General features: G+C 49.8%; 2 protein-coding genes across 2 annotated transcripts; both read left to right on the top strand.

The window, feature by feature from the left end:
* The first annotated feature begins 6,909 nt into the window (after positions 1 to 6,909).
* Positions 6,910 to 13,659, top strand: LOC136549543 (DIMBOA UDP-glucosyltransferase BX8-like). Its single transcript, XM_066540847.1, has 3 exons — positions 6,910 to 7,411; positions 7,493 to 7,499; positions 12,750 to 13,659. The coding sequence occupies exons 1-3, from the start codon at positions 6,925 to 6,927 to the stop codon at positions 13,615 to 13,617; spliced, it is 1,362 nt and encodes a 453-aa protein (XP_066396944.1). The 5' UTR covers positions 6,910 to 6,924; the 3' UTR covers positions 13,618 to 13,659.
* A 3,457-nt stretch (positions 13,660 to 17,116) lies between these two features.
* On the top strand, positions 17,117 to 18,830 carry LOC136549539 (DIMBOA UDP-glucosyltransferase BX8-like). Its single transcript, XM_066540844.1, has one exon. It carries the CDS (start codon positions 17,223 to 17,225, stop codon positions 18,660 to 18,662), a length of 1,440 nt encoding a protein of 479 aa, XP_066396941.1. The 5' UTR covers positions 17,117 to 17,222; the 3' UTR covers positions 18,663 to 18,830.
* Positions 18,831 to 26,720: the final 7,890 nt, after the last annotated feature.

Here is a 26,720-nt window from a genome sequence, read left to right as displayed (position 1 = left end):
AGGTTTTTCCAACCTCGTCACAAACGTCAGGGCCCGAACCCATCTGGTAGGAGCTTTTCCGCCACTTATACCACCAAGGTAACGTCACCGCCTTTACTTTCAATTAAATCTTGCATTCAAAATATTTCATATGCAAAAAATTGCATCCCAACGATTCGTGTCGCACCACGAAACGGCTGTTGCCTCATTTCGATATAGGCAACCACAGGCTGAGGTTCGAAGGTCGGCCGCCTCACGCCGAACAGAGCCAGGGAGAGATAACTGAGACGAACCCCAGCGGCCCTACCCGACCCCACTCAGAAGCGAACCGGGACGTCTCGACCTTCTCTCGTTCGATTCTAACCTCGAGCCAAACCCACAGAATCTCCATCGAGGAGAGGCCATCGGGCCCCCTGAGCTTATCGAACGACTTAGGCATCTGCCGGGAGGCGGGTTAAGAAGTTGTGGAGTGCCACCAGAGGGCTCTGCCGACCCCATCAGCAAATGATGGACCTGGATTCCGCACGAACGTACCCGTTAGCGAGCTCGTTGAGCGCGGTACTCAAGCCGTCGAGGCAAGTGTCGTTCACTCAGCCCCTCCGATTGCGAAAACCGAGGACGGGGTAACACGCAAATAACGGCCGACCCCTATCAGACCCTAACAAGGCTCGGGGGCTCGGGCCAAACAATGCAAGGACAAAGGCCCCACCTTGTCGAGCCCATAGAGTCCCCAGTTGGGATTTCTGTTGGAAGACAGGGCGGGGATTATTGCGATGACATCCATTGTCACCAAAACCACGATTCCGGTCTCCAGTAACACCCGACCCCAGCAGGTGCGGGGGTCAGACCTTACTCGGGGGCTGTTAAGGTACGGCTACCTCCTCAATCTCCTCGCATTATAATCAGCGGCATAATCAATCTCCTCGCATTATAATCAGCGGCATAATTCAGGGGAACATATTGGTAAGACCGTAAAAAATCAAATCGCAAAAAATCAAACAAAACGAAATTAAGACGCAAAAGCACGAAAGGCGTCCAGACTCGAAAAGTACCAACACTTGTCCACATATTACATATAAGCTGTTCTCAAAATTATTCGATTAATTACTCCCGCGGAGGGAGAACCATTTCTTTCAGACTGTCTGCCAGGTTCTTCGCAAGGGGAGCGACCATCTTCTCCATTTCCTCCAGCTCTTCATCCTCGTAGGTGGACGGAAAGCCTTCGCTCATCACCTTCAGGTTTATTTCCTTCTCATAATGGGCGTGGGCGACGGTGAAGGCCTGGGTAATCCCGGCGTGAAAGGCACTCTCCTCAAGTTGGCCCACCCGAGCCGTGATACCTCCGACGCGAGCCACGAGCGGGCTGGTCTCCACCGGCTCCGTCACATTCAGGGCGTTAAGGACCACCCCGACCGCAGCTTGTAGAAGATCGTGCTCATCGCTCTCAGCCTGAAGGGCCCTTCGCGTATAGGCAGCCTCTTTCTCCAGCTTGGTGGCGACGTTCTCAGCACTCAACCTTCCTTCCACCGCGTCACCAAGCTCCGCCCGGAGAGAGTGGACCACCTCAACGTCCTCATCCACCTTCTGCTGGAGGGCTGTGGCCCTACTCTCGGCCTTTCGCCGGAGGTCCCGCTCCATCTCCAGCTCCTTCAGGACTTCGCCGGCCTTCTCATTGGCCGCGGCATTCCTCTGCAGCAACTCGTCTCGCTCTTTTTGGAGTCTGGCAATCTCCTCTCCATCCAGCTTAGACCTCGCCGATAGGTCCTCGAACATCCCGTGCGCCTCCTCCGCATCCTGACGCGCCTGGGCCTCCCGCTCCTGGACGATAGCAAGCTGGGCGGCCATGTTTGCTCGCAGCCGGGCCTCCTCGGAGAGGCGATCCCGCTCCGCCTTCTACTCACGGAGGAATTGGGATTTTTTCCGGCTACGAGCAACAAGAATCTGAACAAGAAGAAGACTGATATCAGAAATGCGAGAACACACAAACACACGAAGAAAGAAGAAAGAAAGTCCAGAAAATACCTGAGAGGTAGGGATAACGATCTCACGGAGGGCTCCTCTGGCCTGGTCCAGGGCGTTCAGCATGGTCAAGATCCCGATGTCAAGACCTTCTCGCTCCATACTCTCGGAATGATCATCGAGCGAGAAAAGAGCCGACGTCGGGTCCTGAGCAGCCATCCACTGGAGCGGCGGCTCCCCCCGCGCAGGGGAGCGGCTTCCTCCCGACAAAGGGGCCGGTGGCGGCTCCCTCCTGACCCTGTGCGGCACCACCGCCGCACTCAAGGACCCTCCGGCTGGACCCTCCTCCGTCTGGACCGCTTCGGGCGCCACGAGCGAATCCACATGGGCGTCTGGTGGCGCGGATTGCACCACGCCCTCGGGTGCCACCACGACCGCGCCTAGCTGATCCTGGCTTGGTGTAGTCACGGTCACCTTCACCGGCGGTATGCGGTCCTTGGCCGGCTGTTCCACGCCCGCCATGGAAGAAACCGCTCGCTCAGTAACCTCCGCGGGCGTGGGAGCCACCATGGACGCCGTCGGTTCGGCCAACGCAGCCCCAACATCGGCACCACTCCTGCCCGAAACAGGGGCGACTCCAGGCGACACCGTCTGTCCCACTTGAAGGGCGAGACTCTTCTTGGGCGCCAGCCCCAGGGGGTGACCCGTCCACAAGAACCTACACAAAGGTAATAACCGTTAAGTCAAAATAAAAATGAAAAAAAGGATGAAAACAGAGGAATCAAGAGCTTACGTTGACGTCCTCGGCCGGCGGAAGCGTTTTGGGGACGGATCCCCAGATCCCTGCCCTGACTCGTCCGGACGGGACCGTTTCGTGCCTGCCCCCTGCTCCGGGGCAGGGGGTTCATCTCGTTGGGCGCGACGCCGGGGGCGCTCCCCTCCATCATCTCGTCGGGCGCGGCACCGAAGCCGTCCCCCTCCATTATCTCGCGGGGCGCAGCACCGGAGCTGCTCCCCTCCATCACCTCGCAGGGCGCGGCATCAGAGCCGAGCGCGGCTCCGGTGCCACCCTCCTCCACGATCGCCTCAGGGCCGGCGGCAGCAAGCCCGGCGTCCCCCATCCACCGATCCTCGGCCGGCACGCCGTGCGAAGTGGCGGACTCGTCGGCCTCCACTGACCTCATTGATTCACTTCCCTCTGCGTGAAAAGCGAAGGGCCCCTGCACGGGTGGGTGGCCACTTGTCAGCGTTTCCTCATCCTCTAGGATGCCCCAATCCACGTCGACGGCTACCTCGTCGTCGTCATCGTCATCATCATCATCATCGTCATCCTCACTGCTCACGTCCTCTCCCCGATCCCGTGCCTCCTGCTTCAGTCGTTTCGCCTTCTTCATCTCCTCCTTTGCTTTCTTGTCCCGCTCGGCCGCGAGCCAATTCGCCGCCACCACAACCTTGTCCTTCGGCAGCGGAGCCAGACTATCCTTGAAGACTAGCCCCCCCGGCTAGCCCCAACATCACAAAAGCAAGTATTAAAAAAGAGATTCAGGAGAAAGAAAAGAGTGCGGGAGAAGAGGGCTTACGAATTCGAAGAACCCAGGCTCCGGCCGCATTGGAGGATGCCCGGGCACCGGATACACGATGTCGAGGACCCTGCCGGCGGAATCCTTCATCGGCTCCGTCGCCTCCTTGATACGCTGCGCCACTTCCGAATAAGGGAGCGCCTCGTCAACGAGCACCGTCCCCTCGAACGATATCCCGGGCATCATCCGATGCAGGGGAAGCACACGCGCCATCAGTGGTGCCACCCTCCTCGCGTGGTAGGCGCTGATAATCCCCGAGCCCTTTACACCCCGACCCTTCAGGGCATGGAGGGCGGAGAGAAGGTCGGAGATATGTTTCTTGTCTTTAGACTGGACGCCCCAACCCCACGACTCCGGAGCATCCACAATAAGACGTCCGGTGTACTTCGGTAGGGTGGCACTCACATCATCCCTAACATAAAACCACTGCGAATGCCATCCCTTGTTGGATGTAGCCAGACGCATGTACGGGTAACCCTTCGACCGGGTATGGCGCAGATGAATGCTGGCACACCCCATCGGCGTGTTCATTTATTTCCCCCCAATCTTCCTCTTCGACAGACTAATGCTAAAGAAATACCGCCACAGATCAAAATGGGGATCGATCCCCAGGAAACCCTCACACAGGGCAACGAACGCCGCCATATGCTGAATCCCATTGGGAGTGAGATGATGCAGCTCTACCTCATAGTAATCTAATAGCCCCCGAAGGAATCTATGCGCGGGTACCCCGAATCCCCGCTCATGAAAGATGGCAAAGGAGACGACATACCCTTCAGGCGGCACCAGCTCACCCTCGTCGCCGGGGAGTAACCACTCCTGGACGGCAGATAGTGGGCGGAGAAGGCCACGGCGGACAAGGCCCTCCAGACGCCGGGAAGTGATGCTTGATCTGCCCCACAACTCCATTGAAGCAGTAGGGGGGAAGGGCAGGCGCGAGCTTAACGGCGGCTGGAACACGAACGCAGGCCGGTCGACGGTGGCGATGCGGGCGCGAGAGGCTGGGAAGATTGGTGGCGGATGTTTCAGAACGCAAAGGAAGGGGAGCAAAATACGGGACCCTGGGGGCAAACCCCGCGGTTTTATAGGGGGCGACGGACGCGAGAAGGGCAACCGTTCGCCTCGATCTCCGGGCCTGCCACGCGCGCCACCGCGTCACGTCGCGGGACACGCGCCCGCAGTCCCTATCCTCTCATCCCAAAAATCTCGGCGGACGGTTCGCCTTCCCCAAGCGAATCCAGACTCTCTACCCACCGGGGAAGCGCAAGCCACAAAGGTCTGTTCTTTTCTCTTTGGCCCACCTAGGGCCCAGCAACTCGCCGGCCGGCCCAACTAAGAAGGAATCCACGAACAATCCGCCACCAAGGGCAGAAGCACCAGTTAAGATGGCCCCGAATCAGTCCCCAGCGAACGGGACGCCACGACCCACTCGGAAAAACACCCAGTTGATGAAAAACTAAGTCCTTCAGCCTTACCCGCGAAGGGGCCGATACAACCCCCCGGGCGACTCTACTCGAGTCACCCGGGGGCTCGGGGGCTACACCCATCGGGTGCGCTCGCGCGCACCCTCCGGCAAATTAGCTTCGACGAAATCAAAAACACCCTCCAGGCGGTTCTACCCGAATCACCTAGAGTCTCGAGGGCTACTGTCGGGGACCTAATACCAGGGTACCCCAGAAGGTGGAACCGGTAACCACCGAACGTGAAAAACTTCTGGACGCATAAGGGCTCCATGTCATCCCTTGTTCGAGTGACAGGAGTTCGGTTCCGCCTCGCCTGACACCTTTGGGACGGGCTCGGTCTCGCCCGAGGGCCGAGGGATAAACTCCGTCTCGCCCGACGCCTTGAGGGCGGGCTCGGTCTCGCCCGACCCCGGAGGGGCGGGGTCAGCCTCACCCGACGCCTTTGTGGGATAACCCTGCCTCACCCCAAAAGCTCAAGGCTAATCTCCGTCTCGCCCGACGCCTATAGGGCGGGCTCGGTCTCGCCCGAAGGCAAAGGGATGGATTCCGCCTCGCCCGATCCCGGAGGGATAGGGTTAGTCTCGCCCAAGAGATAGGGATTGGTCTCCGCCTCACCCGACGGCCCAGAACGAGCCTCGCCCTGATCGATATCTATCCCTCATAATGATGGGTACAGGACGAGACAAGACGTTCGGGTCAACCATGGCTCTAACGACCATACCCTGCGCCCTGGCAGGAAAAGGACTACCAGGGAACGACAGGACTGATGCTTTAGACCCTTCCGGGCGCCGCAGAGCCCAAAAGGTATTACAGGTGCGTGCATCTCACCCTGTAGAGTTGTAGGCGCCGTCTTCAGCTCTGGGACACGGAACCCAACGAAGATATACGACAACCGCTACGCTCCAAGAACGGATTTGCTATCTCCACGAACGACGGATATTCCGTCACCACGCTGTGGACCCGAGGGAGCGGCGCCCTATTCCCGATCCCTCAGGTCCTCCCAGTCAGAAGGCCTTGGCCACGGCGCTACACCGGACCCCGACCCCGAATTCTCCCAACAAGGAATCATGGGAACCAGAAGGCGTGCGGAGCAAGGCTGGAGGGAGGCTCATAAGTCAAAACCACTGTACTACAGCCCATACCTTGCGGGCAGCATTCTGTGATTAATCTGACATCCTACAGAGACATCGACAACATGGTAAGCACTTATCTTCCTTTGCACTCATCAGAATGGAGGACCTGACCAGGTAAACGTGAGCCACATGACTAAGTAGAGTACACATCCTGGAGCCCTCACCCTTGTAAAGCCAGCCCCTTCATCTATAAAAGGGGATGCGCTTCCTCCATCAGGGAGGATGGAAAAAATAGGACCGAACAATAGAACGCACTCACACACACATTCAAGCAGCTACGAAGCTCTTGACCACCTTTCAATCCTTCGATCAGAGACTTGGGACCAGTCCCTCTCTCGCCAGTTTGTATCCCTTACTACAGACCGTTCACGGTGCTAATAACACAAGCAGCAACAAACTGGACATAGGGACATTCCGCCCGAACCAGTATAAATCCTGTGTCCTTTAGCGCACCATCCGAGCCTAACGCGCATTACTAGAAATTTACTTGCCGGTGCTTGTACACCGACACTTCTAGAGCTACAACAGCCTGTAGAAAAACTGAAAAACTACTGCTACCCTGCAAGCCATTATACGACGAGGCCACCAGCTGAATGCATCAATCACTGCGTTGGGCACGGCCTCATGGCCTACGGCCAGGAGCCCGGGGACTGTGTGCTTCTAGCAGACGAGTCTTGTATTGGTTGCGTCACATACTCACATGGCCACATTTTGTGCATCGACGCACACATATTCCGACAAATTCCTTCTCTATCTGTTTGACCTCTCATCGCAACAAGCACGCCGCACGCTCTACCGGCTACAGCGCCGATGGCCGGACAAGAGCAGCGACGCCGCCGGAGAATCGTGCTGTTCCCGCTGCCGTTCCGGGGCCACATGAGTCCTATGCTCCAGCTCGCCACGCTGCTCCATGGGCGGGGCCTCGCCGTGACCGTCCTCCACACCGGCTTCAACGCCCCCGACCCCACGCGCCACCCGGCCGAGTTCACCTTCGTCCCCATCCACGAGTCGTTCCCTGCCGACGTCACCTCCCCCGGCGCCGACATCGTCACACAGCTCCTGGCCCTGAACGCCGCCTGCGAGGCGCCCTTCCGGGAGGCCCTCGCGTCGCTGCTGCTCCGAGGCCAAGACCAGGACGTCGCGTGTGCGGTGGTCGACGGGCAGTGCTACTCGGCGCTGCACGCGGCGCACCGGCTGGGCGTCCCCGCGCTCGCGCTGCGGACGGACAGCGCCGCCACGTTCCGCAGCATGCTCGCGTACCCACGGCTGCGCGACGCCGGTTTCGTTCACGCCAAAGGCAAGTAAAAGCAAGGCCAAACTCGCACTGGATCGGATGGATCTTGGAACGCACATGTCACTACTGATTCACTACCTGCAGAGGAGAGGTGTTGGCGCCGGTGACCGGAGTGGTCTGCCCGACGCCGATCTACGAAGGCCGGCGCTCGCTCTCTGCACTCACGACGTCGCACACGACACAGAACAAAAATCGCCAGACGCAAGAGCAGTTTTCGCCGCCCACTATCGCGGCCTTTTCAGGCTTGCTTTCTTCTCTTTATTCATTCGGAGTACACGGTCTTCGATCCTATTTCCACGCCACGCGCGCGCACGCTGCGCCGTGTCCGCCTGGAGCGCGGAGACGTTTTCCATACGTGCGTGGTGAGAATGCTGCTGGGCCGCACCGTGAACGCAGCACGATTCTAGCCTTACACCCGTTTGATTCATGCAGCAACTAACTAGCTAAACTTGGGAAGATAAACATGGAAATGCAGCTACGCCTATTTACAATATGAATTAAGCATGCACGGGATTAAAAACAACATTTCACCCCCCTAATCCCGCTGCACTTTGATCACTCCCAGCTACTGTCGAAGTTCAGTAAACCTGACAAGTCCAAGGGCCTTTGTCAGAATGTCTGCTAACTGCTCTGTTGTGCTCACATGATCAATGTCCACTTCTCCTCGTTCCACACAGTCTCGAATGAAATGAAACCTTGTGTCAATGTGCTTACTTCGATCATGGTGTACTGGATTTTTGCTCAAGGCAATTGCTGATTTGTTGTCCACCAGGAGTCTCACCTTTGGTGTCTGAATACCCAGCAGTTCTCCCAGAAGCCAGCTGAGCCATATACCTTGGCAGGCTGCATTGGCACTTGCAATGTACTCAGCTTCACATGATGATAATGCTACCACTCTCTGCTTCTGTGACACCCAAGTCACTAGGCATGATCCCAACAAGAATACTGAACCACTTGTGCTTTTTCTGTCATCAACATCACTAGCTAGATCACTGTCACTGTAGCCAGTAAGCTTTGTTTCAGATGCATTCAGTTTCTTGTATATGTAGCCATAGTTCACAGTCCCTGAAAGGTATCTGAGAATCTGCTTGACTGCTGCCCAATGACTTTCTTTTGGATCCTCCATGTATCTGCTGACTATCCCCACAGCATAGGCTATATCAGGTCTAGTATTAACTAAGTATCTTAGACTGCCAATGACACTTCTATATTTTGTTTTGTCAACTGATGGTGATTTGTCATTCTTACTCAGCCTCAATCTATTCTCCATAGGCACATGACAGGGATTACAACCTTTCATACCTGTCTGTTCCAGGATCTTCAGAGTGTATGAGCTCTGACATAATGTGATCACCCCCTTTTCTTGTGTCACCTGAATGCCTAGATAATAGCTAAGCAACCCCAAGTCACTCATGCTGAAACTCTTCATCATCTCCTTCTTAAAAGCATCAATATTTGCTTGGTTTGGGCCGGTGATTATTAGGTCATCTACATAGACTCCTACTAGGAGATAGCCATCACTGTGTGATCTTCGGTAAACTGCATGCTCCAGTGGATTCCTTTCAAAACCAAGCTTCATTAGTTCACTGTCCAACTTTGAATTCCAAGCTCTTGGAGCCTGACGCAGCCCATAAAGAGCTTTCTTTAGCTTGAGTACTTTTCCTTTTCCTCCATCTACAACAAATCCAGGAGGTTGTTGCACATACACCTCCTCAGCCAAGTCACCATTGAGGAATGCAGATTTTACATCCATGTGATGTATCTGCCATCCCTTTTGTGCAGCTAATGCAATCAATAGTCTCACTATTTCAATCCTTGCCACAGGGGCAAAAACCTCATCAAAGTCCACCCCCTCACGCTGAGCATACCCTTTTGCAACTAACCGAGCCTTGTGCTTAATGATGTTGCCATTTGGATCTTTCTTTGCTTTGAAAATCCACTTAAGTCCAATTGCTCGGTGTCCTGCAGGTAAGACTGACAGCTCCCAAGTCTTGTTTGCCTGAATTGAATTCATCTCGGCTGACATGGCATCTCTCCAACATTGTTCAGTAAGTGCCTCATCCACACTCCTAGGCTCTTCTGCAGCAAAGAAGCATACACCACTATACTCAAAGTCATGGACTTCATCAGATGTGTCATTAATGTTTTGATTTTTTCTGAACCTCATTGGCACTCCTTCTGAATCCACTATATTTCCAGTAGGTGGTGTTGCAAACTCGATTGCTTGTGCAGGAGGGCTCCCTGGAGGTGTGGATTGATTTGAACCAGCACCAGAACTTGGATTGGGAGTCCATTGATCTTGGGAAGGTGACCCATGATCTGGGAACACTGGATCTGCTGACTGTTCTGCATCTTCAGTTTCAGTTGTTGTTCCTTGTCCGGCAACAGTATAAAATTCCACATCAAGCACTGAAGTCACTGGATCAGCTCGGCCTTCTTGAGTCCACTCCCAAGCCTTGCTCTCCTCAAATATGACATCACGTGAGATGTGTAACTTCCTTGTCACAGGATCAAATAACCTGTAACCTTTTGTTCCTGTTTCATATCCGACAAACACCATTTTAGTTGATCTGTCTGACAACTTGGAGACACCCGGCCCAACATTCTTCACATAAGCAATGCAGCTAAATGTGCGAATATGATGTACTTTGGGCTTGCGATTGTGCCATGCTTCAAATGGAGTTCTTCCCTGCAAACTCTTGGTTGGAGCCCGATTCAACAGGTAAACTGCAGTTGTCACTGCCTCTCCCCAAAACTCACCTGGGACACCCTTGCTTTTCAACAAGCATCTGGCCATCTCCACCACGGTTCGGTTTTGTCGCTCAATGACACCATTTTGTTGTGGTGTATAGGGAGTTGTTGTGAAGTGCTTCACTCCACGCTCATCACAGTATTGCTTGAATTCTATGGAGTTAAACTCTCCTCCCCTGTCACTTCTGAATGCTCTGAGTTTGCATTCTCTTTCAGTTTCAGCTAGTGCCTGAATCTTCTTGAAACATCTAAATGCCTCATCTTTCGTTGTCAGAAGCTCAATCCACATGTAACGAGAGTGATCATCAACTATGAGCAGAAAGTAGTTCTTGCCACCAGCTGTACTAGGCTTGATCTTGCCACATAAGTCTGCATGTACCAGGTCCAACGGCTTCTCTGCCCGGTAGTTTGCAACTTGTGGAAATGGGAAACGATGCTGCTTCCCCAGTGCACAGCCATCACAAAACTCTTCAGCACGATCTAGCTGGGGTATCCCTTCTACCATGCCTTTTGATCCAAGCTCTCGGAGTGCCCAGAAGTTTAGATGTCCATATCGACCATGCCAGAGCCAGGCCGGATCATCTGTTTTTGCCACTAAACAGATTGGAGCTGCAAGCTGCATCTTTAACAAATATAGACGATTTTTGACTCGTGGTGCTCGAGCCAGCAGTGACCGCTCGACATCAAACACATTGCAAAAACCCTCCTCGATCACAATTTTGCAACCCCCCTCTTCTAATTGGCCTAAGCTAACAATGCTGCTCTTTAATTTTGGGATATAGTATACTTCAGAAAGTACCTTGTGCCCATTTTTCTTTGTCTGCAGCAGCACTGAGCCGATGCCCTCGATGTCAACGAGTGAGCCATCGCCGAACCGCACCGTTCCTCCCACCGACGTGTCCAGCGACGTGAGCACCTCGCGACGCCCGGTCATATGGTTGCTGGCGCCGGTGTCGAGGACCCACGCGTCCTTCTCTTCATTGCGGTCAGCAAGGAACACCTTCTTCTCGTCGAGGTGCACGACATGGCATGCCGAACGACCTCCACAGGGCTCGACGTCGCGCGGATGCACGTGCACGGCGTTCACCGTGGCCAGGAGGATCGCTGGCTGATCGGCGTCCGCCTGCGCATGATGTGCTTCCTCTCTGCGCTCCTTCTTGGGCTTCTTGCAATCCTCAGCCTAGTGGCCATAAATGACACAGTTCCTGCAGTGCCCCTTCCGCCTAGGTGTGCCCATGGATGTCAGCTTGACAACAGGCTCCTTCTTCTCGCCGCAATCACCACGTTCGCCACGCCCTCTACCGCCACCACTCTTTGGCTTCCTGGTCTTCTTCTCCTCTCCACACGACGATGAGGACTCAGGCACGAGTCGATGGCGGTTCCTCGCCGCCCAGTCCTCCTCTGTCAACAGGAGTTTCCCGGCTTTGTCGGTGACGGCCTCAAGTCCGAGGCGATCCTCGGCCATCTTGAGTCTGCCGACGAGTTCTTCAATGGTGAGCGTCTTCAGATCGAGTAAGGTTTCAATCGAGATCGCGATTGGCTGGTAGCACTTGGGGAGGACTCGAAGCATCTTCTTCACCACCCGTGTATCTTCGATCACCTCACCAGATGTACGTAGATCCGCCGCGAGGGCGTTGATGCGCAGGGCGAAATCGTCCACCGTCTCTCCGTCCTTGAACATGATGTTCTCGAACTCTTGGAGCAGGCGTTGAGTGTTGGCTTCCTTCACGCGTTTAGCTCCAACGCGCATGCTCTTCACCGCCTCCCACGCCTCCTTGACAGTCTTCTTCGCCCCCAACATCTGCCACATCTCCTGAGGGACAGACCGGAGAAGTCCGCCCATGGCCTAACGATCTTGGGTTCTCTTCACTCCTTCGCCTCCCGATTCAATCGCCTCCCATACTTCCAAGATCTCGAAGTTGCACTTCATGAGGATCTCCCACTCCGCATAATTGGAGCGGGTCAGCATGGGCCACATCAAGGAGCTCTCCCGAACTCCATGTGCCGAGTAGCTTGATGCCGATGGCGATTTGTCGCCCATCTTCACCGACGACGATGACGATCTTGGTGGGATGACGAACTTCTTGCGGGGTGGTTCACGCGGCGGGCTCACCGACCCGCCGTAGAACATACAACGTGGCTCTGATACCACTTGTTAGCGCCGGTGACCGGAGTGGTCTGCCTGACGGCGATCTACGAAGGCCGGTGCTCACTCTCTGCACTCACGACGTCGCACACGACACAGAACAAAAATCGCCAGACGCAAGAGCAGTTTTCGCCGCCCACTATCGCGGCCTTTTCAGGCTTGCTTTCTTCTCTTTATTCATTCGGAGTACACGGTCTTCGATCCTATTTCCCCGCCACGCGCGCGCACGCTGCGCCGTGTCCGCCTGGAGCGCGGAGACGTTTTCCATACGTGCCTGGTGAGAATGCTACTGGGCCGCACCGTGAACGCAGCACGATTCTGGCCTTACACCCGTTTGATTCGTGCAGCAACTAACTAGCTAAACTTGGGAAGATAAACATGGAAATGCAGCTATGCCTATTTACAATATGAATTAAGCATGCACGGGATTAAAAACAACAAGAGGCTGGAGGAGCTGGTGCCGGACCTCGAGCCGCTCCGAGCGCGAGACCTGATCCGCGTCGACGGCAGCGACACGGACGCGCTGTGCGGCTTCATCGGCAGCGTCGCCGACGCCACCCGAGCCTCGGCGTCCGGCATCGTCATCAACACGTTCGAGGGGATCGAGGCGTCGGAGCTGGCCAAGATCCAGCGCGAGCTATCCCGTCCGGCGTTCGCGGTCGGGCCTCTGCACTTGCTGTCCCAGGCACCGGCGGAGCAGAGCCTGCACGCGCCCGACCGCGGCTGCCTGGCTTGGCTGGACGAGCGCCCGCCGCGCTCAGTGCTGTATGTGAGCCTGGGCAGCGTGGCCTGCGTCGACCGCGGCATGTTCGAGGAGATGGCGTGGGGGTTGGCCGGCAGCGGTGTGCCGTTCCTGTGGGTTGTCCGGCCGGGCTTGGTCAGCGGCGGCGGCGGCGGCGAGGAGGTTCCACCCTTGCCGGACGGGTTCGGCGAGGAGATCAGGAGCAGGGGCAAGATTGTCTCATGGGCGCCGCAAAGAGAGGTCTTGGCGCACGCAGCCATTGCTGCGTTCTGGACGCATTGCGGGTGGAACTCCACGTTGGAGAGCGTCTGCGAAGGCGTGCCCATGCTTGTGCAGCCGTGCTTCGCGGACCAGCTGGTGAATGCGAGATATGTCACGCATGGGTGGGGTGTTGGGATGGAGGACGGGGAAGAGATTGAGAGGGGGAGGGTCGCCAAGGCGGTGACCAAACTGATGGTTGGGGACGATGCAGCTCAGATGAGGGGGAGAGCTTACCATCTGAAGATGCAGGCATCTGCTGCTACTAGTTTGTCCATAGACTGTCTAGTCCATTACATATCGTCCCTGTGAACTGCAAAATACTGTCATGCCAAATTATCAAATAGACAAATACTATTATGTTGCAAACAACTTGCAATCTCCGTCAGGAATCTGAATCTAACATTTAGCAAGTGCCTAATATCAACTCTGCAATTGATATTGTCATATCAATGTGTTGAATTATGCTCCGCTCCCAATGCCAAGAAGCCTGTTCGAGATTTTTAGATAAACCGATCGAGGTTCCATTTTAGGCCACTTTTGGAGCAAAGGAATTTTTTTATTTATGTGTTTTCCTACAAAAATAAATGTCTAAAAAATTTCTACATGGTTCTTGTAAAATTCCTACGATTCGGAGAAGCCCTTAGTATGGTAAGATTAATCTTTGCTAAAACGTCATGCTATTGCCTATCCCCTAAAGATAAGGTTGGATCTAACGTATCCTCTTTTCATCCCCAAACCCAACATATGGTAAAACCAGTGGTGGAGGCAGGAATGATTTTTAGGTGTGGCAAAGTTTATAAAGATCAATCATATATAAAAATAAATATGTAAGGGCAAACTAAAACATTATTATATAAATAAATATTACTTTGTGATTAGCAAATATAATAGAAATCCAAAAGTAAAGGAATGCCACTTAAATTACCTCCGTGTAATACGTATCAATGTTAGGTAAAATAATTAACATAAAAATATAATCCAATTTACAATTCTAACTTATACAATACCTTTTATTATGTTTTTGCTCTTCTTTTTTGAATCTTTGGTGCCGTCATTATATAATTGTACTAGGACTCGCGCGGCTCCCATCCATAGGCCAGCGTCGGTCGCTGCCTTTTGCATGCTTCTGTCATTCTATACTTCTAATTGGATTCAAGAATACGGACAGGTGAGGGAGCCGATTGATCATGGAAAAGAAAACCCAGACGCGTCATGCGGCCTGCCATGCGTATTAGCTTCTTGCGTTTGGATTTGCTACCATAAGGCCCACCAGACCCAGCAAGCGAGCACTTACTCCCCCCTTCCCAAAAAAAAAAAAAAAACGTTATTTTAGAAAGCTGGATAAACACCTGTCTAGATTCATTCCTAAAACAACAGTGTTTCTAGAACGGATGGAGTATAATGTATTGACCTATATATACAGTATATATACTTGTCTTTTTTACCGCTCCATCACAAATTATAAGTCATTCCAATAATCTTGGAGAGTCAAAATATCTCAAGTTTGACTAAATTTATATGCTAAGATAATAACATTTGTGATACTAACTAAGTATTATTAGGTTCTTTATTAATTATATTTTTATAGTATATTTATTTGATATCATAAATCTTTGTAATTCTTTCTATAGTTTTGGTCAAACTTGAGATGCTTTGACTCTCCAGGATTCTTAGAATGATTTGTAATTTGAAATAGAGGGAGTACTATTTTTAGGTACGGCGGCTGCCAAGCCTAGCCATATACCTGCCTCCGCGCCCATGAGTAAAATTCTACATGTAACACCCTGTTTTTTCTATATCAAGAAAGTCGATGCTTGTTGATATCAATGTGTGCAAATAGAGTGCCAATGAACCAGCAAAAGTACCGTACTATTGTCACCTTCATGCGCACAGGGCGATCAATCTATCTCAGTTGCACATAGCGAGCAAGGACAAGTTGCCAAGACTGCGACACCGAGCTTCAAGCATCTCCAAGAGTACCTCAAACACTCTCCCAATTTTTGGAAAGATTGGACCAAACTGATGCTTGTCGTGTGCTATTGCTCGGCAATTGTGTGTTGTTGCTCCTTGCTGAGCACCATGGCGTCCACCGCCACCTGCTGTTCAGTGCTTGTGTGTTGTTGCTCGGCTATTGTGTGTTGTTGCTCCTTGCTGAGCACCATGGAAGGAGGTGGCGACGCGAAGGGTTTCGTACGAGCGGCGTAGGATGCCGCGCGAAAAAGGAAGTGCTGCAAAAAAAAAAAGTATTGTGGGACCAAATTTTGATTTTTTTTTGGAAGTCAATTATTGAAAACTCTTGGAGATTGACTATTTTATTTCTCCCGGTACTTTTTTTTGAGAGTTGAAAAACTTCATGTTTTTAAGAACAAAATATTTGGTGCTCTTGAAGATGCTCTTACGTACTAGTTGAATCCCTAAAATTCATACCTAACAGAAAAATAAGCCTAACAAAACTAAATTCTGGTCAGTGAATAATTCAGCATCACTTGTCTAGTAGAGTAAAAGTGCACAACACACCAGTGCAGCTCGTCTGCCTCCGCCATTGGCTGCATCTGCACCCAACATCGTGAGACTTCAGGTGTGTAGGTGGCCCAATGCCTCCCCTTTTCACCCACGCCGTTCTCACGCCCGCCGGCACTGAAAGCGATGTTAGAGTTGAGAAAAACTCACGAAAAGCTCAAATCTAGCCAGAAGACGACTAATAGACGACGGAAAATGATCCGGTCACCTTGCTCTCGTCCAGCCACTAAATCCACTCGTGCCTGGTCATTGCGCATGTCACTGAGTCACTGTTATTGGAGCTAGTGACAAATCGAACTCATTTTACAGTTTCCTGAAAAACTGTGCGTCATTATTTTGAAAGAAGAGTCGAGTTTATAAAAATCATCGATCGTTCTCGGATAGCTAGTCTGGAAAGAATTTTATTGGGTACTAAGAAAAGAGATCAAATAGCTAGGGATCCTCAAATAGCTAGTCTAACATGATCTTACAAAAAATAAGTCTCTCACAGATAATATAAACCTCCACTATAGTGCTCTTTTTTTAATGACTTATGCCTCATCTAGCTAGCAATTTATAAATTGTCAATTGCCATTAAGGACGCCATAAGAGCAAGTACAACAATACACTTCAGGTTGTCTTATAGGAGCCAAGTCAGCAAAATCATATGTGGAAGAGAAAAGGAAATGGACGTTAGAGCAAGGTCAATAATATAGCCAAGTTGCTTGGCTATAAGTTAAGTTACGAGAGCCAAGTTATACAATAAGTGTCTCCTATTTGTATTAAAAAAAGTCTCTCTTTCCTATCTCTCCTAACGACACTTGCTACTTAGGTCCCACTAATGCATATGCTTCCATACCTAGCTTTGTGCTTGCATGGGAGCTCAGCTTCCATCTCTCTCCTTCTTTCTCTCCTCAACGTCAGCATTAGCTTGGCTCTAAACTCATTACTATACCTGCTCTTGCCTGCAGCGCCCGTTGCATCCTAACTCCCATGCAGCCTATGGGTCCTCCTGCCACTACCACATCTCCTCACATCTTGAATGCAATTATTGTGGGCCGCCACTATCACCTCCTCACAATCTGCTCCCGCGTATCGCATATGTACATGTTGTGGTTCTTAGATAATAAATAATGTTGTTAAAATTTATGTAAAGAGCTGAACTATTGTACGACTAGTCTGTAAGATTAGTCTCTTAATGATATGGCTTGGCTACCAGCTTATTAAACTTGGCTCTAATGGTATATAGTTGTCCCGAACTATCGCGGCTATTATTTTTCCCTGTAAAACAAACTTTCGGCCGGCTGTTCCTTGTTCCATTACTCAAGTTCATACGAGTTACGAGAATTAGACCACCACAGCTCCGTGTGCCAAATTCACAACCACAGGGCCACGAGGTGTCCAAGAACCATCAAATGGGATCCGTAGGACACACCGCCACCGGCACCCGCACCCGCCGCCGCCGCCGCGTGCTGTTCTTCTCGCTTCCATACCAGGGCCACATCAACCCCATGTTCCAGCTCGCCGGCCTGCTCCACGCGCGTGGGTTCGCCATCACCGTCTTCCACACCCACTTCAACGCGCCGGATGCGTCCCAGCACCCCGCCTACGACTTCGTCCCCGTCCAGGACGACGGGATGCCGGCGGACAGCCCGGACACGGTGCAGGTAACCGTGGAGCACATGTTCGCCTTGAACCGCGCGTGCGAGGCTTCGTTCAGGGAGCGCCTGGCCGCGCTGCTGGAACAGCAGCAGCAGCACGCGCGGGAGGAGGACGTCGCGTGCCTGGTCGCCGACGCGCACCTGCTGACGCTCATGGACGTGGCGCGTGGTCTGGGCGTGCCCACGCTCGCACTTCGCACCGGCAGCGCCGCGTGCTTCCGCTGGTTCATGGCGTTCCCCATGCTCTGCGACAAGGGCTACCTGTCCGCTCAAGGTGTCCAATCTCCAGTGTCAGAGTCGCAGCTGGACATGCCGGTGATGGAGCTGCCGCCGTACCGCGTCCGGGACCTGCCGTCGGCCGCCAGCGGGGCCACCCACGGTCTAATGCGGGAGGTGATTTCCCGAGCGGTGAGCGCGGTGAAGACCTCGTCGGGACTCATCATCAACACGTTCGACGCGCTGGAGGCCGACGAGCTCGCGTCGCTCCGGCGCGACCTCGCCGTCCCGGTGTTCGACATCGGCCCGCTCCACGTGCACTCGCCGGCTGCCTCGAGCAGCCTGCTGCAGCAGGACAGAGGGTGCCTGGACTGGCTGGACGCACAGGGCCCTGCGTCCGTGCTTTACGTCAGCTTCGGCAGCCTCGCCAGCATGTCCGCCGCGGACCTCGCGGAGACGGCCTGGGGCATCGCCAACAGCGGCCGCCCGTTCCTCTTGGTGCTCCGGCCGGGCCTCGTCCGCGGCGCTCCGCCAACGCAGCAGCGGCAGCAGCTGCCGGACAGCTTCGACGCGGAGACGCGCGGGCGGGGCATGGTGGTGAGCTGGGCGCCGCAGGAGGAGGTCCTGGCGCACCCTGCCGTGGGCGCGTTCTGGACGCACTGCGGCTGGAACTCAACGCTGGAGGGCGTGTGCGCGGGCGTGCCGATGCTGTGCCGCCCGTGCTTCGGCGACCAGATGGGGAACGCGAGGTACGTGGATAACGTGTGGCGGACCGGACTCTCGCTCGACGGCGAGCTCGAGAGGGGCAAAGTGGAGGCGGCTATCTCGACGATGATGGGGTCAGGCGAGAGCGAGACCGGCACCGAGCTGCGGGGGAGGGCACGGGAGCTCAGTAGAAGAGCGGCGGAGAGCGTGGCCAAGGCCGGATCGTCCGACCTCAACGTCGACAGGCTGGTGAACCACATCCTGTCCCTCTAGCCATTTGGTAGAGGTGCAAAACCATGCCTGCTGTTTCTCTGGCTATGTTTCTTTTCTTTGGTAAATAAACAATTAAGGCTTTGTTTTGGATGCACGTGGATCCACTTCAATCCACATGTGTTGGAATGTGTTGGAGTAGACTGGAATAAAACTTAGGGGCCGTTTGGATCCCTTTATTTTAGAGGAATTGAAATCTACTTAATAGATTAGGCTATTTGACTTGGATTTGACATTCCATGACATTTTCAAACTCACAAATAAGCCTATCTCAAATTTATAGGGTGGTGAATGGAAATGGATTTTATAAATCACTATGCTATAATTCTACTTTCCAACTTATAGGACACTCTGCAACTCACTTCCCTACAATAAAAATGCAATATATAAGTACGTCCCTTGTGTGCATAACAATAAATATATAAATATATTCCATATACAACTATAGTAGCTTAATTAATCTATGTCTGAAATATAATTATTAGAATGAATTCAAGTTCAGGGATCCAAACGGGCCCTTAGTTTAATTTCACTCATATCCACTTCCACACATGCGGATTGAAATGAATACATACACGTCCTAACAAAGCCTAAATAGAGCCCACGCTGCTTCCGGGAGGTTGAAACGTAGGTCCCTCAACTCTTTCAAGTGATAAAGCACGAGGCAGAGCAATAGTTGTGGGGAGGGATCCTTAACTTAGGGAGTGTTTGGATACAGGGGCTAAAGTTTAAGAGATGTCACATTAGGTGTCACATCGAGTATTCGGATAGTAATAATAAAATGAATTACAAAGTCGTAGTAATCCATAAGACAAATTTATTAAGCCTAATTAATCTGTCATTAGCGCATGTTTACTGTAGCACCACATTGTCAAATCATAGACTAATTAGGCTTAATAAAATTCGTCTCATAAATTAGTCTCAATCTGTACATTTAGTTTTGTCATTAATCTATATTTAATACTTAAAATTAGTGTCCAAACATTCAATGTGATAAGGACTAAAAATTAGAAGGAGAAACCAAACACCCCCTTAGGTTGTTTGTTCAGTGGGTAATAAGACAGGGGTACAGTAGGCGTGCCGGTGCCATTGATCCAGAGCTTTTGTGCTGCGGCAGTGACTGGTGCCTTGTAAACACTTAGAACAATTCTTCTAGCTCAATTCTTAATACAATGATGCATAAGTCTTTTGCATATTTGAGTAAACAATAAGGGAGACGCTACTGCCCGGACGTCCAGCCCTAGTAGGCATCCGGACGTAGCTCCTACTTAGCCTATAAAGTTATCTGACACTACTACAAATCTGTACATCATTGTCAACCTCATCACTACCGGATTAGGATGAACGGGCAGTGATGTACCTTCACTGTCGGTTCAGAGCTTGAAAATCATAAAATAATTGGGCTGGGCCAAAACCGGGAGTGAAGGTCCACATCACTGCCGGTTTGTGGCTTGCACCGGTAGTGTTTTGATGTCTACTTCTCACTGTCGGTTCTAGCCAAGAACCGTCAGTAATGTTGGGCTATCACTGTCGGTTCTAGACAAGAACCGACAGTGATAACATCACATTATAAAAAGTTGGCGTCGTCCTCTCTTCCATCCTAAGCATAGAGGCGTGTGTTTGGGTCGCTCCCTCTATTGTTGTAGCTGCTCTTCACCATGAAGCTAGCTCTTGAATTTGGAAGAATGGCTTGATCTTCTTGCTTTAAGGTTAGTAACAAGCATCCACTCCTTTAATTTTGTTGCTTAATTAGCGTTGTTTTGATGGCTACATTGCTTGATTCTCATTCTAGTTCTTTCTTTATTCTAGAGAGCACTTTTTCAATTGGACTTTGTGCAAGGCTTGCAAGCAAATTATGGTGAATTCATCATCCAAAAGGTTGGTGTCTTTGAACACATTTAAATTCCTAGCTAATTACATGGGGGACAAGATCATTGTTAGTATATGATGCTATAATTAGTTCTTGATAGGAGTAGAGTAGATTCTTTTACAATTTTGGTGAGCAAATTAATCCATGTGCCACCTACCAACACATTGTTTGGAGCTATATCATTGTTTATGATCATATCTCTAATTTTAGTGTTTTTTAATTAGTGTCTCCATTTTTATGTAGCATGGAGTAGAATAATTGTTCTTTATTATTGTGAAATAATTGTTTTTTAATGGTGCTACTATTTTCAATTTATATGGCCGAGGCTACCAATTTCAATATTCTAATAATTAGTGTACAATAATATTTTCCAAAAATGGGGTGACTAAATTAGTGTAGAATAAATTGATGTTTTGAGCAACAATTGTTGTTCATGAAGCTCCACTTATTATTAATTTCTCTGTAATTACTATCTCAATATTTTGTTGTGCAGAGATAGATCGAGAGTGGATGTATGTGTTCCGAATGGACAAGCGGTACATGGTTGGCGTTGGCAAGTTTCTCACCGATGCCAAAGCCCATGCTGGGAATGAGAACCCTGTCTTCTGCCCATGCAAAGATTGAATGAATCAAAGAAAATGGGCTTAAATTGAGTCTGTATGAATACACTTGATTATCAGGGGGTTCATGCCAAACTATACGATATGGACTATGCATGACGAGATTGGTGTGAATGTTCCGCAGGAATATAATGATGATGTGGTCATGCCTGACGTAGCCATCCATGATACTAACAAGGAACCCGGTGTCAACATGGAACCTATGGCCACAATTAATGATGTGTTTAGGAACACGCTAGCTGATGACATCGAGAATAACGACGGCATTTCTTAGCTGCTACGTAATGTAGAGTTTAGATGTCTTAGTGAAAGACAACTGAGAAAGCTAGAGAAAATGAGACAAGATGGCAAAACACCATTGTATAAGAATTGTCCAATGAGCAAATTGAAAGCCGACATGATGTTGTTAGAGTTCAAATCGACAAACAGATTGAGCGATAAAGGCTTTGATCAGTTGTTATGTATAATAAGAAAAATGCTCCAAAAAAATGATTTACCAGAAAAGACATACCTGACCAAGCAAATGATCTGCCCCATCGGACTCGAGGATGAAAATCCATGCGTGTTCCATTTATTGTAAATTATACCGTGGAGACGAATACAAAGACTTGGATGAGTGCCCCAAGTGTGAAGCTCCATGGTGCAAGGAAGAGCCGTCAGATGAGGGTACTAAGATCAGAGGAGGTCCCGTGAAGGTCGTTTAGTATTTCTCTATAGCTCCTCGGGTGCATAAGCTGTTTGCGTGTGCAAAGTCAGCCAAGCTGTTGCACTAACGTGGCAAAGAGCGTAAGAAAGATACAATGATGAGGCACCCTGCCGATGGGAAGGACTAGAGGACAGTCAATACTGTGTTCTATAAGAACATCGGTGGAGAGGTAAGGCACATTTGGTTTGGTTTGAGCACAGATGGGATGAATACTTTCGACCAGATTAGAAGCAATCATAACACCTAGCCAGTGACGCTCTCTATACACAACCTTCCACCTTGGCTCTGTATGAAGCAATTGTACATCCAAATCCACTACTGATTCAAGGGCCAAGACAACCTGGGAATAACATCGATGTGTTTCTGGAACCTGTGATCGATGAACTAGTGGAAATGTTTGAAAAGGGTGTGGAGGATGTTTGGAATGAGTACAAAAAAGAACATGTCACGATCAAGGCAGTACTTATCGCTACAATCATCGACCTGCCAGGTCGAGCTTTCTTGTTTGGAGAGAAAACAAAAGGCTATACTAGATGTGTCAAGTGCTTGGACGACAACGATACGGTACATCTGTCAAAGAACTCAAAGATAGTTTATATGGGACACCATAGATTTCTACCTAAGGATCACCCTTACCGTAGGAACAGAAAAGATTTTGACGGGACTATTGAGAAACGCTTACTTCTAAAATATCGAGATGTGCATGCGATTCTTCGAGAAGTCAAAAAACTAGAGGTTGTTCTTGGGAAGGGGCACAATGCAGTAGCAACGTCTGATGGGAGTGTCTAGAAGAAAAAACTGGTTTTTGGAAACTACCTACTAGCCAGTTCTGAGTGTATGCCACTATCTTGATCACATGCACATTACTAAAAACATGTGCGGTAACACGCTTAACACCTTCATGGACACCGGGGGGACATCGAATGATTCACTAGCCACACGCCTGGATATGTAACACTTGAGAATAAGGAATGAGCTACATCCCATGGTGCTAGAGGATGGCTAGTTTGAACTTCCAGTTGCATCGTGGACCTTGAAGAAGGAAGAAAAGGGTGCGCTTATTTCTTTCTACAATGTACTAAGTCTCGATGGGTTACTATGCGAACCCAAAGAGGCTAGTGAACATAAGAGAACTCAAATTCAACTATGGCTGTATGAAGGCCCATGACTATCATGTCATTATGACTCAGCTGCTCTCTTTTGCCCTGCGTGGTATCCTCCCCCCAAAGGCCGGCGCCTCAATCATAAAGTTGTGTCGTTCTTCAATGTGATCTCAAAATAGGTCATTGATGTGTCCACGCTGGACCAGCTGTAGCTAGACATAGCCGAAACTCTCATTAGGGTTGAGATGTATTTCCCACCGACTTACTTTGATACCTCAGTGCATCTGTTTGTTCATCTTGTTGACGAAATTAGAGCCCTTGGCCCAATGTACCTGCATCAGATGTTTGCTTTCGAAAGGTTGATGAAAGTTTTCATACGGTATGTTAGGAATAGATTTAGGCTAGAAGGGGGCATGGTTGAAGGATGGTCAATGGAGAAGGCCATTGAGTTCTACACATACTATCTGGACATCAATAGGGTCAGAGTTCCAGAATCTCATCATGAGGGAAGACTAGGTGGCAAAGCAACAATCAGGGAGAAATATATCATAGTAGATGACCCCGTTTCTTTCAGACATGCACAATTCGTTGTTCTCCAGCAAACAGAGGATGTGATGCCATACATTGATGATAATAGGCAATCGCTACAAACTGTGTATCCGAGCTGGTCACAGGCTTGGCTTGATAAAAAAATATAAGGAGAAATTTGTCAGCTGGTTGCGATGCTGCTTGATTAGAACAATGTTGGGTAATCAACTGGATATCTTAGCCAAGGGACCTTCGAGTACATTGCTTAAGTACCAAGGGTATGAGATTAATGGATTTACATTTTACATAAAAAAGCAAGATGGAAAAAGCATATACCAAAATAGTGGTGTTCGTTTCAATGCTCACAACGAAAACAACAACGTGCATGCGACGTACTATGGTTTCATAGAGATATGAGAGTTAGACTACGATCGGTTGAAGGCAACTCTTTTTCGCTACAAGTGGGTCCGGCTTGAGAAAATCACCATCGACAGAGAAGGGTTAACTACCGTTGATCTCACCAAGACCGCATACAAAGATGATCCCTTCGTCCTTGCAAAAGACGTTATGCAAATTTTCCATGCAGAGGACAACAAGACAAAGGCAAAGCTAAAACGAAGATTGTCGGTGTCGATCGAGTGACGGACGAAGAAGACTACAAGGGCTATTAGGAAATGCATGCATTTGGGCTGAATATACCCCTACCTATCCTTGAAGAGGGTGACGAACCTACTTATGTCCGGCGTGATCACAATGAGGCCCTCTTTGTTGGACCCGATGAAGATAGTTAGATTATTATTAACTATGTAATCATTATTCAGACGTTGTATCAGTAATTTGCACTAAATATCTAATTTATATTTTGTGCGCATCTCTATAATTTAATTATTGACTATGTAATCAAATATTGAGATGATGTTCATAAACACTATTATTTGATAAATATAGACCATTAATTAATTATCATAGAATTAAATAATCAAGACACAATTTTTTGTGTTATTTTAGAATATAAACTAACTATATTTACAAACAATAAATTAATAAAAGAAAAAACAAAACCAATCCCAGTCTAAATACAAGAAAATTGAACAAAACTTTTAATAGTGTGTCTAAATAAAAGAAAATAGAATATAAACTAATTTCGGGTACATTTTTCTGTCTTATTAATTAATAGTTTGTTAGAATAGGATAAAACAAAAAATAAAACCAAACTAACTGAACTCCCGATACTACCGCAACGGTTAAGGCCGCACACTCTGGACCCTGAGACCCACGCTTGAGCACCAGGTGGGCCAAGCTTTTTTATGTTTTGTTTTATTAATTAATAGTGCATTAGCGTGGGAAAAAACAAAAAATAAAACAATCTAACTGAACACCCTACACTACCACAACGGTTAAGGCCGCACACTCTGGACTCTGAGACCCGCGCTCGAGCCCCAGACGAGCGCACAGGATAAAAGATAAAATAGAATAAAACCAACTGAACTCCCTATCCTAGCGCAACGGTTGAGCCACTAAACTATGTACCCTGAGACCCAAGTTTGAATCTCGGTGACGGGACAATTTTTTTTATTTTTATTTTTAAAAAGCTACGACGGCAGGCAGCCCAGCTACAACATTGCAGCATGCTAGGGTCCATCACTGTCGGTTTTGGTTTAAAAACCGATAGTGATACAAGCTATCACTATCAGTTCCCAAAACCAGCACAGATGAGCACCTTCACTATCATTTTTTAACTAAAACCGACAGTGATCTAAAGATGCTCCTCATGGGACTACAATGCTCCCACCAACCACTGAAAGCTCTAGTTTAGTTTTGGCGAATTGATAAAACCCTAAGTGCTAACCTAGTTTATCAAAGTGATCATGAGATAGGTAGCACATTCCAAGTAATGGAGCAAGTGGTGAAGATCATGATGATGGTGTGACCATGGTGATGATCAAGTGCTCGGCTTGGAAAAGAAGAAAGACAAAAATAAAAAGCTCAAGGCAAAGGTAAAATTTGACAGGAGCTTTTTTGGTTTAGTGATCGAGATGCTTAGCGAGTGTGATCACATTTAGGATCAATAGCCATACTATTAAGAGGAGTGAAACTCGTATTGAAATGTGGTTATTAAAGTGCCACTAGATGCTCTAACTTATTGCATATGCATTTAGATTCTAGTGAGTGCTAACACCCTTGAAAATATTTGTGAAAATATGCTAACACACGTGCACAAGGTGATACACTTGGTGGTTAGCACATAAGATCAAGGGTGGCAAAGTTGGAGTTGAGAAGGGGTTGTCTCGAGGTGATCGGATGCTGCTCTAGCAGCGACTGGACTCAGCAGCCGTGTCTGGTCAGTGACACGCAGTGAAGGCCACCCTTAGTCTTTTGATCAAATGCTAAACAGTGAATGTGACCGAACGCGTAGGACCTGCATTCGATCAGAAGGTGACGTACGCTGATGTTAGTTGTGAAGTGTTAGCGCGTAGAGGAAAAGGACCAGACTCTGCCTTGGGTCCAATCACACCTAAGCGGACACGTCCGGTCATGAAAAATCGCCTCTGGATGCTTGCTAGAAATAATCTAATGCTGGGTTATCGCGGGGAGTGGTGCGTCCGGTCGCTGGGTGATGGCACGGGTGCGCACATAAGCAGGGCTAGCACCGGCGCATTTGGTCCTATCTCTTGTGCGCCTAGTCATCACTTGAGTGCTGGCATGGGCGAATCTGACCCTTAGGATCGCATGGTGGATAATCAAAGGAAGGGACACATGGCATAGATCTGCGGACTGGACGCTGGTGTCCTATGTCCGATTGACCCAACCTGTGCGTCTGGTCGCCCCATGGAGGCAGAGGAGTGTGAGCCCAACGACTCTATTTGGTTGGAGGCTCTATTTAAGCCCCATGGCCGGCTCAAGCTCACACTCTTGGACATTTGCATTGACATAGCAACCTTGTGAGCTTAGCCAAAGCCCTCTCACTCATCTCCATCATTGATTCATCATCTTTGTGAGATTGGGAGTGAATCCAAGTGCATTGCTTGAGTGATTACATCTAGAGGCACTTGGTGTTCGTGTTTCACTGTGGAATTCGCTTGTTACTCTTGATGGTTGCTGCCACCTAGACGGCTTGGAGCAGCGAGGATCATCGAGCGGTGGAAGGTGCTTGTCTCTAGCTCTAATCATGGTGATTGTGAGGGGTTCTTAACTTTTCCCCTACGGAGAGCCAAAAGATACTCTAGTGGATTG

The sequence above is a fragment of the Miscanthus floridulus genome, chromosome 4, assembly GCF_019320115.1.
Source record: "Miscanthus floridulus cultivar M001 chromosome 4, ASM1932011v1, whole genome shotgun sequence".
NCBI classification, from domain to species: Eukaryota; Viridiplantae; Streptophyta; class Magnoliopsida; order Poales; family Poaceae; genus Miscanthus; species Miscanthus floridulus.
The sequence above is the reverse complement of the archived record's forward strand: the minus strand, read 5'-3'. Positions and strand labels throughout refer to the sequence as shown.